We start from the raw sequence: 18,463 nt of genomic DNA, 5'->3' as shown, positions 1-18,463 counted from the left end.
TTCAATTTACCTTCAACCAGGTATCTCTCATGATGAATAAATGTGTGTGATTGTGTGTGTGGTGACTCAGGCTGCACAGTGTAAACAGTGAATGCACCTGTGTAAATGACACACACAGAGATGTTGTGTTTAGCTGTGAGGCCATCAGGGAATCAGGCATGTTGTGCAAACTGTGTCACCTGGAGAGTATGGGAAAAAAGTGTGGCACCACCCGTCACCACCGCAGCCGAGAGAGCCGACGCAGACAGATCTGGGCTCCGAACCCACCAGTCAGTCGTCTCTGAATACTGTCCATGCAAAAGTTACGCATCAGTCTCAGAACCAGACACAGAAGGACCCCATGCTGGACCGTCCACATTACATCCACATAGGTCTCATTTATTAGTGTAACAGATATTTTAGCCACGAATCAGCACACAGATGAGTCCCCCTCCCCTGAACACACGCCCCTCTAGTCAAAGGGTTCTAATGTTAGTAGCAACACTTGTGCTCTTCTTACTACGACAGGTCCGACTGTCCGTCAATGAACTTAGACAGAAGGTTTACATGGTTCCACATGTTTACACTGGTTGGTTTAATCTGGTTGGTTTAATCTGGTTGGTTTAATCTGGTTGGTTTAATCTAATGTACAACTGATTAACATGTCATCTGTTCACAGGAGTGTTTTAATAGAAGATCACGCCTGTCACCTGAGACTATGTCACCACTGGCTGCAACTTCTACCGCAGTCCAGGGCAACCTGTTGCACACTCATGACAGTTATTCACTGTGGACACAGTTGCTCCACAGTAGACCCAACAGCAAGGACTTAGATGAAATACCTATTAATGCAATCCTCTCCTCATACCCTCTGCTTCCCCTTCTCGATGCTCAGATGGAGTTTTCCAGGTTGCAGCGACGGGTTAGTCTGTGGTTTGGTCTCCACATAATGCAGCCACAACAAACACGTTCACCTGTGAGGCTTATCTGGTAATGAGTCTCTGGCTGCTGAGCTCTGGTCCCCCGTCAGTACCGTTACAAACCTTTAGGGAAGTAAAGCCAGAAGGGCCACAATTAGAGAAGTAGTGCAGAGGAAGCATGAGAAAACAAACACAAAGACGACAGGCCGAGAGATAACGCTCATGTTTCCTCCTTTGTGCTGACTACATTTGAATTACTGCTGGTGTTAAACTTGAGGTGGATCTATATATCATTGACTGGGTACAGCACTACAGACAGACAGGAACAGAATGTTAATCGGCCATAGAAACGTTCATAAACAGGGAGAATGGGAGTGTATTAAGTGGAAACCCTCGTGTGGGTCCACCTCTGGAGTAGAAGACAGTCCATCTGACCCACACCCGACACAAAAGCTGCCACAGCTTGGCTTTTTTTTTTTTTAAATCAACCATTTATGACAAATAAGGAGTCACCAAGGCTCATGGAGCTGGTGAGGTCACTGACGCACATTTATTTTAGCCCAGCTAGCAGAAAAACAGTAAAGACTGTGACTGTAGACACAAACATCAAGCAGCAGCAGCTAGCCCGAACATGAGACGCTAACTGGTGTCTCCTGTGTGTGTGTGTGTGTGTGTGTGTGTGTGTGTGTGTGTGTGTGTGTGTGTGTGTGTGAGACGCCCCCCCCCCCCCCCCCACGTGACCCCCACCCCTCTTGGCACTCTTTCATTACATGTAGGTGAGACACTAAGGGATGCCCAAAATGACAGTGTTCAGGATTGTTAAAAACAGATTAGTTGTATTCAGTCCTGTTGGTCACTGTTCAGCTGTACAGGTGTCGTACAGGTGGAGGATGGAGGGGGGGGGCAGTGGGCGGAGCAGCATCCCTGTATTTCCAGAGTTTTCATGTAGTTTTACACTTAAACTGGCTAACACGATTGACAGCAGGTGAATGTACATGCTTTCTTCCCTGAATTCAGAGTCAGCTCTCAGCACTTCGGTTTGACGTTGGCTGCATTGAAACAAATTGACAATCTGCAAATGAATTATTTTATATGGAAAAACTATTCTTGGCAGCGAGATTTTTCAGCCCATTAGCCTTCAGGGAGGGAGCCAAAAGCCTGAAATTTAGACTCTGTAGAAACTCCAGCTTTCAGTTTTATTATGGACATACATGGTCAGAACGAAGCCTTAGTGAGTCACTGCCGCAGCTAAACTGGACAGTGTTTTTCTCACAGACCCACTCCATCATCGGATTGCCATGGGCGAGAGTTCATGCACCATGCTGCAAGCGGAGAATACTGCTGAACCCCTTTGAAGTCATCCCTGGATCGAGCATTGTTGAAGGCATTTCTGAGCAGAACACTCACTTCCCATGGCAACAGAAAACAGAAAGAGAGAAGAGGAAAACACCCATTTAGAGCCATTTAAGACTTCCAATATTCATGACCGAGGAGACTGTGGTGGCTCCCATAAAGTTTGGGACATTAAACCTCCAAAGAGGCACTGAGGTGGGTGTCATCCCTGCTAGATGCAGGCCTCGGGGGCCCCTGTGCCTCCTGGTGCAGGGTGATGTAAAGCTGAGAGTAGTGAGCAAGAAAGAAGGAAAGTAAGGAAGAGTGGATGAGTGTGGCGCCGGTCAGTCTGGGCGGTGGGGCAACTCCGTGTGTGGCTGTGAGGGAAGGGGCAGACCGGGGACGCGTCTCCGAGAGAGGAGGGACACAGGAGCCACAACAGCACACAGCTGGGAGTAAGGGACGGCGAGGACGCGCAGCCAAATGGGCCTGACCCGGCTCCCCTGACGCTGGACTCAGGTTGTGGGAACGGTAACAATTTATTCAGCCATAAAAAATAAAAATCTCTGATGAAATCATAAATCTGACAAAAAGTCGTCAAAGCAGAATCAAGAATCAGCAGTGCGATGACAGAACCCTTCCCCGTTTAGGGTTCTATTTACCGGGAAGCTGGAACGTTTTGACTGCTGTCAGGTTCCGTTCAAGTTGGATTTTCCGGTGAACTAAACCAGGTGGTTCGGCTCGGAATCCTGTCACGGTGGTAAGCGAGACAACTAAAGCTGTGCGTAATTACGCACCAATGAGTACAGTAGTGGAGACGCGATCCGACGCCATCAGCCTCCTGTCTGCTGCACACACACACACACACACACACACACACACACACACACACACACACACACACACACACACACACACACACACACACACACACAGATAATATCGCTCCTGAGCGACTGGACGAACACTTCAGACTCATTTCTTTGTGTGGCGGTGGTGATACACCATCGACTGCTTTAACAGCCTCTCTTTCACACACACACACACACACACACACACACACACACACACACACACACACACACACACACACACACACACACACACACACAGCAGCCCGCCGCAGCGCACGCAGAACGAGACACGCCTTTTTCTCGGGGGTCGGTGGGCAGCGGGGGGGTCGGTGGGCAGCGGGGGGGTCGGTGGGCAGCGGGGGGGTCGGTGGGCAGCGGGGGGGTCGGTGATTGACCAGCGTCTCTCCCTGATCCGTCAGCCGGTTTGGCGCCTCCCCTCCCGGTATAAAAGCCGGAGAACTCCCCACTCCGCTCACACCGACCTGAAGAGACGAGCTGCTCCCGGAATGTGTTGACAGACCAGAGCTGCCCCCCCCCCGGTCGATCTCAGTCTGTCGCTCCTCTGCGGCTGAATCCGAGCGGCTCCGCCGTGTTCTGATCGCCCCCCCGTCCTGCTACCATTCGTGTAATAATTATTATTACTATTATTTGCTGTCTTTTCCCGTTGCTTCCCCCCCCGAGCCGTCGGTTATCCAAGATGAAGGCTGTTCCTCCAGTCAGCCCCCAGGACTCCTCCTCCAGCAGCCAGCTGTCCCTGCACTGTCTGTCCAAGCAGAGCCTGAACACCTCCCGGTGCAGGACGGACGAGGAGGGGCTGCTGTGCCTGCAGTACGACATGAACCACTGCTACAGCCGGCTGAGGCGCCTGGTGCCCACCATCCCGCAGGACCAGAGGGTCAGCAAGGTGGAGATCCTCCAGCATGTCATCGACTACATCCTGGACCTGCAGCTGGCCCTGGAGACGCACCCTTCTCTCCACAAACAGCAGCCCCGACACACCGGGACCTGCCCCCCCCCAGCCTCCAACCCCAGCCGGACACCGCTGACGGTGCTCAACGTCGACCACCACCAGGTAAGGCTTCAGGGGAGCCCGGCTGACCGGACCCCCCCCCGTGCCAGAATGCCGTCCGCCAGGCAGACAAAGCGCGTCATGCCCCGTTATGTGTCATTGTCCTTTTACTGCTAGAAATGGGGGGGGGGGTCGAAATGCTGAACACCTCAGCCACGAAAAAACACGCGCAAAACCCCGCATTTGGTGTGGGGCGGATTGCGCACTTGATTGCGGGTTTCTGATTTACATGATAAAGACTGTGTCAGGGGCCCTCCTTATCCCGGGGTGGGTGAAGTGCCCCCGCCTCAGCCCACTCCACTGCGCACAATAAGGTAATTTGTTATTCAGTGGGCTATAAGAGAATTTATCATGGGAGGTGTATCCGGCTCATTTTCTGCTGCTCTTGTGTGTATCCTCCATGCTGCGGGGGGGTGGGCCTCACCTTTATTTAGTCCTGTCCATGGGAGATAAATATGTTCTTGTTCTTCTTCTTCTTCTTTACAGAGGACGTCAATAGTCAAGAAGCCGGAGGACTCTATTTTATGCCGCTGAGGTACAAACAAACACTGGTGAGTGGATTTAAATGTACAATAGTCAGTATTTTATATGATTTATTTTATTTTATTTTCATAATTACTAGTTTTGCTGCTGCTTTCTCTCTTCCCATCTGAACCTGTGGCCAGAAAGAAAAAAAAAGCAGCGGGGACCGAGGCATCCCCATTAACTTGATTATTGTAGGCTGTGTGTGGTGTTCACTGACAGTCTGTGGAGTGCTCAGGGGGGGCCAGTCCATGTCAGGAAAGAATAATTGAGGAACATTAAATTGGCACTGACCTCAGAGGCAGCTGTGCTTTGCGCAATAACTGTCACTGGTTTAGCAATGTAGGAGAGAAGAGGGTGAAAACCTCAGCTCGCTCTCCTCCACGCTCCTTCCTTCCTCTCTCCCTCCTCCTCATTCACTCCCCGTCTGTCCAATTCAGCTTCTGTTCTGGCTCCAGAGTTCATTTTTATCTGTGAATCTAACCACACCGGAGGGGGGGCTGACAGCATGTCTGTCTCAGAGCCTTGGCTGCCCCTCCACAGCCTTGCTCAACAGCCTGAGGAGCTGTGTGGTTGTTGTCTGACCTGGTTTGTTTTGGGTTGTTGATCAAGCATGGCTTCTGTTTTGTCGGTGGCGCCAGTCAGTCTGGGGCGCCCTAGCTCACCCCCTCCACTGCTATTCATCCCCTCCACAGGTGTGCAGGCTGCTCAGAGCCGCTCCAAAGCCAGCAAAGCTTCGCCAGGGACTCACACCCAACCGGAGGCACAATCACAAGGGAATTTTAAAACCGCTGGGAGGAGTTCAACCCAAATAAAATCACTGTTCATGTCAGCTTTTCTTGGTTCCGTCGAAGGAGGAACCAACATTTAGACGCCTCCCTGTCATTCCTCCTTTAAGTTGCGCTTGCATTACTTCATGTCACTTGAAATCTTTCTAAAAGAGTGAGAATGTGGAATCCACTCACTGACTTGTTGAAAACCTGTCTGTCAGCAGCTCTGAAGGCTGTTTGTGAATTGTGCTTCAAGAAAAACTAAACACGACTCCAGTTTAAAGCTTTACTAAACTGCGATTATTGTTGTACATGTTTTTGACATCTATTGTTTAAAATAGATGATTTGTGTTGAACAGGGACGTTCTCCCTGGATCCTTACAATGTTTGATATTGTAAAGAACAATTCTGATTCGAGACAATTGAGATTGTACATATAGAGACGCAACTGTTCTATAAAAATATGTGAAAGGAAAACTTATAAGCTCAAAATAGACTATTGTAATTATAAGATATTTTTATTAAAACTTCTTTTTGTCATTATGTAAATATTGTGTTTCCAATTTTACGTCTTTTAGTAAATTAATATGATTTATGTTCAGCCAATAATGTCCTCACACGATCATATCAGTTAACTCTTTGCGTTGTTTTTGGATCGTTAAAATGCGGCATGTCAGAATCGTTGCAGAGATATTGAATGTGGACTGAAGCAGCCCTCCCTTTGTAGATACGTGGTGGAGTTCAGCACACGTTCTTATTATTTGTCTTGCTCAGCTTTCTCTTTAATTGTTTTGTACTCATTAACTATGACGACACTGACCTTCCAGCCAAGGTCCGCTCTTTGCTCTTTTTGAAAAAGGCCTGATTTGATTCTGTTACATGCACTCTAGTTGAATATTAAATCAGAGAATTTCAGCACTTACGTCAGTGTTAATAATCTAACACCTTTATATATATATTAAAAAAAAATCACTGCATTACAATATCTCTGTTCTATTTGTGCAGTCAGAGCTTCTCCTTGAGAAGTTAACGATTGACGGCGTGAAAATCATTAAACTTTGGTTATGAATTGATGAAATGTGTGAACATTAACAGACTCCTTTTTGGACTGACAGCAATTCTATTCAGACAGGAAATGTCTTTAAGTAAATATGAAATGATTTCCCTGTTGGAGCGCCAGCAGACATTGTTAATGTAAAGAGAAAAAAAAAAAGAAAGACCTTTATTTTACGTGACATTGAACACCGAATTTACCTCACCACCCTCCTGCCAGTATGAGGGGGGACTTGTACATTACTGTCAGCTGCACTGTTGGACTTGACCTTCACTGGCTTGTGAGGAGTTGTCAAAACAATTAAAGTTTCCAGGAAGAACTGTGTCGTCTCAAGTTTTGTCTCCCATGGGGCGTCTTTATGGTTTCTCCCTTTTGGTGCCAAAGCTGCAACATGAAATAATGAAGGTGCGGACTCAACTAAACCTAACACACCGTCTGGGTCTCGTGGGAAATAAAGGCTGGATAAAGTTATTGAAATGCTGCAGATGTCATCTAAGTCCTTAAACCTGTTTCACAGGATTCAAGGATGAAGCTATTTGTAAAGTACATCTTTTACTAATTCTATGGCAAACATAGTGGCGGCTTCAGCAGGATCCTGGAAAGACGAGCAGCAGTCAAGACGAGACGTTCACGTTCAACTCCAAACCAGGAGGCAGCTTTTAAAGAAGATACTGTCTGCACACGATGGCGAAGGAAACGTAGACCCTCAGATTTAACCTTTAATGAGAACAAATGTCCCCAAACAAAATAAAAGCATTTCACTGGAACAGAAAAAGCTTACCCTTTAGTCAAACAATACACATTGTATTTACTTTAGGTGTCGTGTTTAAGAGCGTTCTGTCAGCAGGTGAGCCCTGATGTCAGTAGAAACAGTCAACAGGCTTTCCTAGAATGACACCATGTAAAAAAAAAAAGACAGAAAGACAGATAGATAGATAGATAGATAGATAGATAGATAGATAGATAGATAGATAGATAGATAGATAGATAGATAGATAGATAGATAGATAGATAGATAGATAGATAGAAATACACATATTTAATTTAGATGGTTTTGTAATGTTCTAGTCCAAGAGTTGTAGAATGTGAAAAAAATTTGGATTTTTTTTTTTGAAAGCCTGGAATTTGCAAAACTGTTTGAAAAGAGTCTGCTTCATATTAAAATATTTATTCAACCTTAAAAGAATCTTCGAAACAAAAATCTGGCTTGGTTCTTTCCCTACATTCCGTTATTTCATTATTTCCTTGATTTACAAAGGTAACCTGTTGAAAATAATAAAATTATAAGTGCCACTATCCCGCGGTGCTCTGGCATTGTGCCCGGAGTGTCCCCTTGCCTCACTGCCCCGGTCGGCTGGGATGGGCTCCAGCACCGCGACCCCCGACAGCGGACTAACGCGGGTAAAGAAAATGGATGAATGGATGGATCGCATCCATCTTTTGATTTGTTATCAGCACAGAAATGAAAAATAACTGCCACACCTCATCTCACCGCTGTGTGTTCCAGTTACGGCAAGGATCCTTTCTTCATTTCCTACACACACACACACACACACACACACACCGACCCTCCGTCCACTGTCCCCACACCCACCTGTGTGTGACACCTGTGTGTGACACCTGTGTGACACCGACAGGCCCCACGACGAGCCGCCGTGTGGACACTACAAACACTTTGCAGACATCCAGCTCCTGAGGCCATGCAGGCCACCTGTGTGTGTTTATAGTCCACAGCCCCTGAGAAGAGCTGTCCTTGTGAAGTGAAATGAGTGATAAAAGGTGAAAAAAGAATTAAGAGAAGAAGGTCAGAGCACAGGTGGTGAGTTTCACAGTGAGATCTTCCTTATATGAGTAAAACCACGGTGGTTCTCAGAGAGAACAAGTTCACACCAGGCCCCTTGGGTGTACTGAAAACAAAGTAGTCCTGATGTGAATTCACTCATCCCATTATCTTTAGTCACACGTACAGGTTGAACCACCTCCACAGAGGAGAAACAGAACACACTCTATGTAGTCAAATTAAGGAGGAAGTTCATTTATTTTAGGACATCATTTCAACAAGTTAGTATTAATACACACAGTTCATGTCCACTTTGAAACGATCTTGTTACCCATTCGATGCTTCTCCTCTCGCGGCCGCAGTGAAATAGACCGTGAACACAGGGGTCTGCTAGTTCTATCAGTCAGTGCCCAAACTGCTGCCATCCCCAGACACACCACTCATCTGTGTTCCTATTCAACTTTGCTGCAGCCATATGTTGGCCCACAGTTCCCACTTATTTTCTGTGAGCTAACAGTGTTGCCCTATTCTGCGTTACTTTCTTGCATTAGCGCTGCAGCGTGGAAGATGTGTGGGCCTTCATCAGCTCGTTCTGCACCTCGTCATTCCACCGCAATCTGGAAAACAATTGTGCAGAAAGCCTACCTCTCCGGTATACGTGCTCCCAGCTCCAGATTGTGTGACAGCATCACGTCCTCCCTCACAAGGCCGTCTGAAGCACTCTGGTCAACCGGGTTTCCGCTGGCCGAGAGAAGGAAAGCGAAATGTCATCATGAGCACAGTGTCATTACTATGAAAATAAGGGACAGGCTGGGCTGCGGGGGGAGCCAATTGTTTGTACAGGTGTGAGTGTGTGTGCAATAATTCCTAACTTTGGTGTGTGTGTGTGTGTGTGTGTGTGTGTGTGTGTGTGTGTGTGTGTGTGTGTGTGTGTGTGTGTGTGTGTGTGTGTGTGTGCGTGCATGGGTGCGTTTTTCATATGTCTAAAAAACATAAAGCTCATCCTGCAGACGATTACAGAATGAAATCTGTCTCTCACTGCTTGTGATTAAATCTACCGATTTTCTCCCCTTTTGTACGATCCTCCTCCAGGTGAAGCCGTCGTCACTGATTGTATCAGAAACCAGAAACAAATGAAGAAGAAACATAAGGCACCTAATTCCACAAATTTGTACAAGTAGCTGTGACAAAAAACGCATTAAAGTGAGGATGCTCGCCATTGTCTCTGCCTTGAATTAACCTTCTGCATATGTTAAACTGCAATAACAGGTTTGGCTTCCGTGTCTCGCCTCCCTCTCTCCCTGATTTAACTCCACATTACGGCGTTCCACGGGGGCCTATATCCCCGCGTGTTAATCACTGCTCTTCCTGGCGCACAGAGAAATATATGGCGGGTGCTTGCAGAGGAACAGTGGAGGACAAAAACGTGCTCGCTCTTGGACACTACTTGATTACAGACTAATTGGTCTAGAGTGATTAAATATCTCATGCTTCTCACTAATTGCAGCTATTTAAAGCAGCTATTAGCTTAAAATGCCTGCCACCAACAGCCGTTTACTCATAAACAAAATGTGAGCTGCAGCAATTCACCTGTACCGCTCAGGCAAGGAAACAGGAGTTACTCCCCAGGAGGAAGTGCCAGCCTCCATGAGCCATCATAGCACATGTGAAATATTTTATATTATTTTTTTCTGAATTAAAAAAAAAAACATTTTGAAAAATTGGTTGCCATCTATCTTTTATCCCTTCTGCTTTCCAAACAAGTAACAGATGTACATTTTAACTGAGGCCTAATTAATCAGAATTTTATTTTCCACATCCATACTACTAGTGATAATTGATGTGTAATTATCTCTTCATCTGGGCTGTTTGTGAATTCATGATTTGACACTTAAAGTTTTTATATATGAAAGGAAAATATGAAGAAACAATCATCTCACCACGGATCATTTGTTTTAATTTAGCAGCCTCCGTCTACGCGCTGCACTCAGAGACACTTGAGGAAGAAGGACGATCTCAGACAAACAAACTCAATATGTTTATGTGATCTGAGCCTGGAGCGGTCATCAAGCACAATCACAGGAGACTGAATGTGTCCACACCCACCAGTTTAGCCTCGGTCAGGCCTCTTTCACGGCGACAACAAACAACCACAAAGGTGAAAGAGAGGAAGATGGAGAGAAAAAGATGCAGCAGGGATGTCGAGTGTGAACGAGACAGAGGACGGATGGTGGGGGAGGACTTGGCATCGCCGGTGCCAACCACAGCTCCCGGGAGATGGCCGATGAATTACAGAAATGAGAACTCAGACAAATGCCGAGCTTTTTGCAAAGAGCTGCGAGAATGGCTGTGGCCCCCGGAGAACACAGTGATTAGAGAGGGGGGACCAGGGGTCTGCCAAGCCCCTTAAAGGATCTGTTAGTCTGTGTGTGTGTGTGTGTGTGTGTGTGTGTGTGTGTGTGTGTGTAGGGGTGGCACTGGGACAAAATCCATGTCACAGAACACGACCCTGAGGTGCCTCCATCAGACAGCCAATATGGCGAGTTAAATACCGCCGCCGCATCAGAGCGGAAGGGCTCCAACTGCCTCGATTCAAACAGGTTCCTGTTCACCTGTGAGCTCCATTAATGAGGCTCACATTATATGTCTTTACCATGAAAGACGGACCGATGGAGCTCTTTTTTAGAAGAATTCAGAATCAGTCTAACTCAACTTCCGTTCTTAAAGCCAGGTGAAAGTAAGCAAGACAAAATAAAATGAAGAGAGATCCAAAGATATTTGATTCTTTATTGCAATATAGTTTAAAGAAAATAAGATAATGCTTAGTGGAGTTTAATGAATGTATTTTACACGCCTGTTTAGCTCGTATTTGGCCCCCTCTCTCCAGAAATATTTGGTTTTGTCATTTTTATGCTATTAAACCCGATCTCACATTCATTCATTCATTCCTTCATCCGCTTGCACGGTTCGCAGGCCCGATCTCACAATGTAAAAGAAAGACTAAAATATTGTTGGAGCTGTCTTTTATATGAATCTGCACTAAATCTGAATGGGTTCTTTCTGGCACGAGTTTAATGGGATGTCCTCTCATTGATCTGACATAACAGCAAAAAAAAAATCAGCCGACAAACAGGAAAGTGGACATGAGTGTGAAGAAGAACCCAGGCAGAGGTAATGAAGTGATGGACAGGATATGACATCACCAACAGAAAGGTCACAACTCAGTGGCCCCAGTTTTTAAAGCGGCTGTGGATCAAGATTCAGGAAAAGTTCTGCCTCTGCCAAAATAAACCAAAATAACTTCATCCAACCTCTGCACAAAAGAACCCAAGTCCACCATCTAGTCAGCCGTCCAGCTGCAGCACAGCGCCATTGTTCTGTTTCTAATAAAGGACAGTTTTCATTGGCTGCTGGTAAAGAATAGTCATGAAGTAGTAAAACATTATTAATACAGATTTATATAGTGAAGCCGTATTGTGTAAGTTACAAAATCACTTGTGGTTAATTCAATCTCATGTGTTAGTGTTAAAGCAAATGTATGCATCTTGTTAGAATCGAGAGTCCTATTGTCACACAGTCTTGATCTGTATCAGAGTTTCCCAATCAGTTGAAGAACTGGATAAAAAAAAATAGCTTGTGACAAATTATCAATAGATAATAGTTCTTCATTGTATTAGTCACAGAAAGGGGTTATCAATATCTCCAGCAGTGTGTCTTTCTTTATCAGCTTGTCATCGTCAGCTGAGCATAGCAACCCCCATCGTCTGCTGTAGCGTTGAATTCCAACAATGACAGACGGACGGACAGACAGACAGACAGATAGAGAGGATGAGGGGGATTTTATTCCAGTGACTGCCTGAGGCCAAACTGCATCAGAGAGAACAGAAATCACATTTAAGTCTGAGATGACAAATGGATTCCCTCAATAACCACATTACTGTGATTGTATTTGAACTTGGGAAGAATTTATTTCATTGCACTGCAATGTTTCAGTTTCTTATGGATCGCAAACCCAGCTGAAGATATACAGTATATATATGTAAATACCAAGGTTTATATAAAGTATATATACAGTATATATATATATATGTTCGTATATTGATAAACATAATCATCAATTTTGCTATTTCATTCGGAGAGCATTGCCCATCTACAGAATTCTGTCCATTACACACGATCAGTGACACTAGACAGCAGGGACACTGAGAAGACGGATGAAAGAAACAACACTTTGTGTGATGTTTCATTTTACTTACTTATTTATTCATTTATTTTGAAATTTGCGATAATTCTATCAAAGATAATTAAATGAAACATCCCTAGTGAAGTCATGCAGAGCAATGCGTACCGTGTGCTGTTCTGTGGGGGCGCTGGTGATGGTTCCAGAGCTGACAGATAAGATCCCTGATGAGAAGTTATATGTCTCATATAAAAAAACATGTCAGATCCAGCTAAAGCCCGTTCAATCTGCAGCATGAGTAGAACCCTAGTACAGGCCTCTGAAAATATTTGTTTTTCGGGGATTCTTGCAAGCTAGGACATCTTAGTCCTGATGTCCCAGCAGAAATAATAGTACGATTTTTAAGATTTAATATACTTTTGTAATCCCTGAAGGGATTACTAGTTAGTCAGCAGATTGTACAATGTACCTCTACTGAGACCAAACACCCCACAAACAAACCTCACCTGAGCCGTCCTCCATCACGCTGTTCTGTTGAACTGGTTCAGGAGCTTTTGTCCTGTTTATGTTAAAGAACATTCCCCTCTATCTGCATAGGTACCGAGGTTTCATTGGTTGTTAGCAGACTGTTTTCTAAAAAGACCTTCAATAGTTTTTGTACCTTGCGTTGTAAATGGAGGCTGAGATATTTAGTGGATCGGCTCCTCTCTCCAGATCTGTTATATGTAATGGCTTCTTCCATTCCATCCTGTTCCATTAAAGGGGTCCTACAATGAAAATAACACTTTTTCAGGTCTCTTCATTTACATAATAGTCCTCCCGAACCTGACAAACTAGAATCTGGTAAACAAACGCTTCCTGCATTAATAAATATTTGGAATATTAGGAATTCATGGCCAGGATCGAGGTGTTGATAGAGGCAGCTCAGAGGGGTAGGGGGTGGTGATAGGGAACTCAAAACCACGCGCTATTAACACTGAGTAGTTTGAGGGTGGAAGTGATTTTAGCAATATTCAATCAAAGATATTGACGACCAAAGATCACTTTGGGGCGAGACATTTCAAAAGCAGTGTAGTTGGACATCTGGCAGCTTCTTCCTCGTTTCTTTTCGGCTTTTCCCTTCAGGGGTCGCCACAGCGAATCAGTGTCCTCCATCTAACCCTGTCTTCTCATCCTCTTCTCTTGCACCAACTACCTTCATGTCCTCTTTCACTACATCCATAAACCTCCTCTTTGGTCTTCCTCTAGGCCTCCTGCCTGGTGGTTCAACACTCAGCATCCTTCTACCAATATATTCACTATCTCTCCTCTGGACATGTCCAAACCATCTCAGTCTGGCCTCTCTGACTTTATCTCCAGAACCTCTAACATGTGCTGTCCCTCTGATGGACTCATTCCTGATCCTATCCTTCCTGGTCACTCCCAGAGAGAACCTCAGCATCTTCATCTCTGCTACCTCCAGCTCTGTCTCCTGTCTTTTCCTCAGTGACACTGTCTCTAGACCAAACAACATCGCTGGTCTCACCACAGTTTTGTACACCTTTCCTTTCATTTTAGCTGAAACTCTTCTATCACACATCACACCTGACACTTTCCTCCACCCGTTCCATCCTGCCTGGACACGCTTCTTCACCTCTTTTCCACACTCTCCATTGCTCTGGACTGTTGACCCTAAGTACTTCAAATCCTCCACCTTCTTGATCTCTTCTCCCTGTAGCCTCACTCTTCCACTTGGGTCCCTCTCATTCACACACATGTACTCTGTCTTACTGCGGCTAACCTTCATTCCTCTCCTTTCCAGGACAAACCTCCACCTCTCTAGCTTCTCCTCCACCTGTTCCCTGCTCTCACTGCAGATCACAATGTCATCTGCAAACATCATAGTCAGGACAATATGGGACCTTTAGAGTCTGTTCCATAGCTTTAGTTTATTGTTTAACGTGATCAAACAAAATAGTCAGCGTCAACGCAAATAATAACAAAACAATCTGAAACGAAGAAGTTCAGCTATAGGAATTAAACCGAAGAGAAACGTCTGCTTGACTGGAAGCTAAACCTCTACTCTCTGAAAAATTCTACCTTCACTTCAGTGGGTTAACTCAAGATACAACAATGTAGAGTTAAGACTTTTAAGAATTTCAGTATCATTTTTTGTGTCAACTGTCTTTAGAAAGAAAACAAGAAAAACAATTGAATGTCAGACCTTTACATGTAACACAGTATTTTAATTTTGGTGTTGCGATAAAGTACGGTAGTACCGAAAGATGCGAGTTGCTCCACATATGGCTTTTTTGAGATTCAAGCCGTCACACTGCCCAAGGTCACTCACTCTACACTGGGAAACGGTGAACTTTGGCCTGCTGTACAGACGGTGAGTTGTTGATTTCAATCCGTTTCAGAATGTTGACAGGTAGCGAAAACTAATATCTTGCATTTTTTTAGTTTTTGCAAAGCATTTTACAGCCTGTTATTGTGTTACATAACAAGTTTCCTACATCTAGTGATGCTAAAGGCAACGCAGTGACGGCAGCATCCTAGCACTGCCCTGAAGCGGTTTGCTGACTCAGCTCCACATCTTCACGCTGTTGGAAGCCTGGGAACACAATCTCAGTTGGGTGATGTTTACACAATGACCATTTCACCACATAACTGAAACCATTTGTTAAGACCGGAATGACGTTTCCTTGGACCTTTTCAATTGTGCTCCAGAGTGGAGTCTTGTTAAAACACCCTGCCAGATGTTCAGTGTAAACAGGCAGCAAACAACCTCCCATGGCAACAAACACACAACTTCAGACTGCCCATTTTGGTTTGTGCTGTACACGGTTGGGTTCATTAATGCTCTTCCAGCATTATTCTGTGAGTTTATGTATGTGTTTTCAGTCATGTTTGTGAATCCATTAATGCAGAGGGTTTAAAAATTCAAAGAATACATTTCTCTCCTTTTTAGCAAAGATGGTGAAGTTTAAATGGGATCTTGAGTAGCTGGTTAAACTAAAGCTAAATATGCAGTCCAGTACGTCACTCAAACTTGACTGGGACCACTTCAAATTCATCACTGTGCTAAGAGTGTATTTGATTCACGTAAGAAATATGTGAAACACTCCCCAGAGGTATACTTTTCTACTTTTTAAAACTTTGTAGAAGAAGATTTTTTTGATATTTACAAAAACACTATAATTACACTCAAAACATTTTACAATTTTACATTATATGGAAGTGCTAAAGTGCTTCAACAATACTAAAAAAAACCCATAAATAAAAATAAATACAATTCAAAACTCAGTGCATTACATCGGGAAATTTGCAAGAGTGAGTTGATCATCAACTAAAGTGCATAGGACATTTTGTGACACCAGATGTTCCTAAAGTTATTCAGGTCTTTTGTCATTTTATAGAAACCAAATTCTAGTTTTAAGCGACATCTGATGTTACAGCAGAAAACAGGAGCTGCTTCTTGAACAGTATTGTTTTCAATCCTCCTCTTCCTGGTCACATAAATTGTGAGTTTTGCCTCTCCAGAGATCAAATTTAAAAGCTGCCACTTTCTCTGATTCGATCTATTGTACCCAGCACCGTAGATGGATTTCCTGATATTAACATTTTCACTGAACAAATTAAAAACATTCGTTAGAAGAGTGAAGAGCACTGAAAGTCTCCCACACTCACTGAAAGCATGAAAGACTGTCTCCTGAAGGGGACAGAAGGGACACTGGCTGGACACCGCAGGGTGAAGAAGAAGATCCACTTTATTAATTCCCTAGGGGAAATTACTTTTTACACTCCATGCATATACTGTACTGTACATATCTTGTGTGTCAGATACAACTGTAAGCAGGTCCCTGAAACACAACACACACAAGGGGCCTGAGAGCATGCAAGTAGTACCTCCTACAGTCAGCTCACACTTTGAGGATGTCTGGCGGGAGCGGGTATCGATCCGCCGATGTCTGGGCGATGTGTGGTCATAACACGTCCGATCTACTGCTGAGCCACTTCATCGACATAAAAGAGTAAAGTGTAGTAACACCTCCACTACAGTGGGTGGCAGTGGTGCTTTCATGTCTGCATGTGACGTACGTTTAGCTGTGATTAATGGAGCGTAGGGAGTATTAGCTCCTCTGCTATGGTGTACAGGTTTGATCATGAGAGCAAGCTCACTCTCCCACCACATAGACACACACACACACACACACACACACACACACACACACACACACACACACACACACACACACACACACACACACACACACACACACACACACACACAAAATGTTGCCTTATGTTTTCTGTCATATCTCCCCACCTGTGTCTCACTTGAAAACCTCACTCTGTCACGTTTCACCCCCACACACCTCCAGGAGGAACGGCTGTTTTCTAAAGCAGGGGAATTACTGTCAAAATACAAACCACCCAGGAGCTGCCACAGTGGACAAAAAGGTTGTTTTTAATGAAAACCAACGATATTCTCTTCCCCTATATTTCTGTCTTGCTTGAAACACCAACTACTTTATGTTTCTGCTGCACGAGCTGAGACAGTCTCATACGGCCTGATCCTCCATATGCTTCCATACAGATATCAAGCCATCGATTAGGGGACTGCTGTCATCTCTCTGGCAGCGGCGAGGCTGCTGGCGTTGGCACCCAGTCAACAACTAATTCACATGCTAATGTCTCCCAGATCAGGTCTCGCCCCCAAACTGGTTCCCCTTATTGACTTGATTCCCTGATTGGACAGATGGCCACCTTTCAATATCACAGACGTCTGTTTGTGTTTAGGCTCAGGGTACAAGGTTGTCAAGAGGGGAGGGGGGGTTGGATTTCCCAAGCTTATGAATAAACAACAACAATCATCTAGATAAACAACAACATTATCTGGCGTCTGAACCTTGACGACGATCCATTATGGCCATTACTGTCACATTGTGTGCTACAGTTGGCTTTTAATTGCCTTTATTTGCCAAAGAGAATGCATGTGCAACTGTGTGTGTGTGTGTGTGTGTGTGTGTGTGTGTGTGTGTGTGTGTGTGTGTGTGTGTGTGTGTGAGTGGGGGGGTGTTCCAACACTGTATCAGTTGACACTCTTAATTGATTTGTCCTCATGCTTGCCAAGACCACAGTCAATACAGTGGAGCCACCAGAGCAGGGCTGAAGGCACCAGGCCGAGGGCAGCAAGGCTGAGGAACACGGAGGAAAAACAGAACGAAACAGCCGCATTCCTTTTCCATTTCCATCTTCTTCCTCCTCTTCTTCCTCCTCCTACTCCTCCTCCACACATCTCTCATCACCTCTTGCTCCTCTCTCTCTTCTCTTCTTCCATTTTCGTGCCTGGCAGCTCTCTTTCTCTCTGGAGACTAACTGAGCGGTGTGAGGAGAATGTCAGTGCTGTGTTCAGAGTGTGTTTCCATCAGTGTGTGTGTGTGTGTGTGTCGTGTGTGTGTGTGTGTGTGTGTGTGTGTGTGTCCTTGTATTCAGGTGCCTGAAGTCTTGTTCATATAGCTGCTTACAAAATCACAACTAGAGAAAGAGCAAACAGCATACCTCCAACTTTTTTAGTTGTGATTTTGTAAGCAGCTAATGAACAAATTCAGGGATGAATACAAGGCACACACACACACACACACACACACACACACACACACACACACACACACACACACACACACACACACACACACACACACACACACACACACACACACATTCTACAAACTAAGGTTTTTGGGGGGATGTTTTAAAAGTTAGTATTGTGGTAAAATAAATAACAAAGAATTGAAGTCCTGATGAAACTTCTGCTCTAAAGGACATTTGTCCAAAGGTAACGTATATATTAAACATTCAAAATCAAACAAACCAGGTGGGTAAATATGGTTTCTGTCTCAGCAATTTGTCAGACTTTTCTCTTTTTTCTCTTCTTACATTTGGAACCCATCTATGATCATAATACTCTTTTTCCGTAGGTGACATAATTAAAAACTCTGGAATGAAGTCCAGAGCTTT

The 18,463-nt window shown here is 44.7% G+C and overlaps 1 protein-coding gene across 4 annotated transcripts; it reads left to right on the top strand.

Annotated features, from left to right (window-relative positions):
• The first annotated feature begins 3,569 nt into the window (after positions 1 to 3,569).
• id4 (inhibitor of DNA binding 4) lies at positions 3,570 to 9,935 on the top strand. 4 transcript variants are annotated; one of them, XR_011037116.1, is made up of 4 exons: positions 3,570 to 4,157; positions 4,641 to 4,705; positions 8,832 to 9,123; positions 9,373 to 9,935. XR_011037116.1 is itself a non-coding variant. In XM_068324460.1 (3 exons), exons 1-2 carry the CDS (start codon positions 3,783 to 3,785, stop codon positions 4,686 to 4,688), a joined length of 423 nt encoding a protein of 140 aa, XP_068180561.1. In that variant the 5' UTR covers positions 3,570 to 3,782; the 3' UTR covers positions 4,689 to 4,705; positions 9,373 to 9,935. The 4 variants fall into 4 exon arrangements, 3 of the variants coding, with proteins under 3 accessions (XP_068180561.1, XP_068180560.1, XP_068180559.1); XM_068324460.1 differs by lacking the exon at positions 8,832 to 9,123; XM_068324459.1 differs by lacking the exon at positions 9,373 to 9,935 and having other exon boundaries at positions 8,832 to 9,274.
• The last annotated feature ends 8,528 nt before the right edge of the window (positions 9,936 to 18,463 follow it).

Source organism: Antennarius striatus, chromosome 9 (genome assembly GCF_040054535.1).
Source record: "Antennarius striatus isolate MH-2024 chromosome 9, ASM4005453v1, whole genome shotgun sequence".
In the NCBI taxonomy this organism is placed as follows: Eukaryota; Metazoa; Chordata; class Actinopteri; order Lophiiformes; family Antennariidae; genus Antennarius; species Antennarius striatus.
Note: the sequence above shows the minus strand (reverse complement) of the source record. Positions and strands in the feature narration are given on the sequence as shown.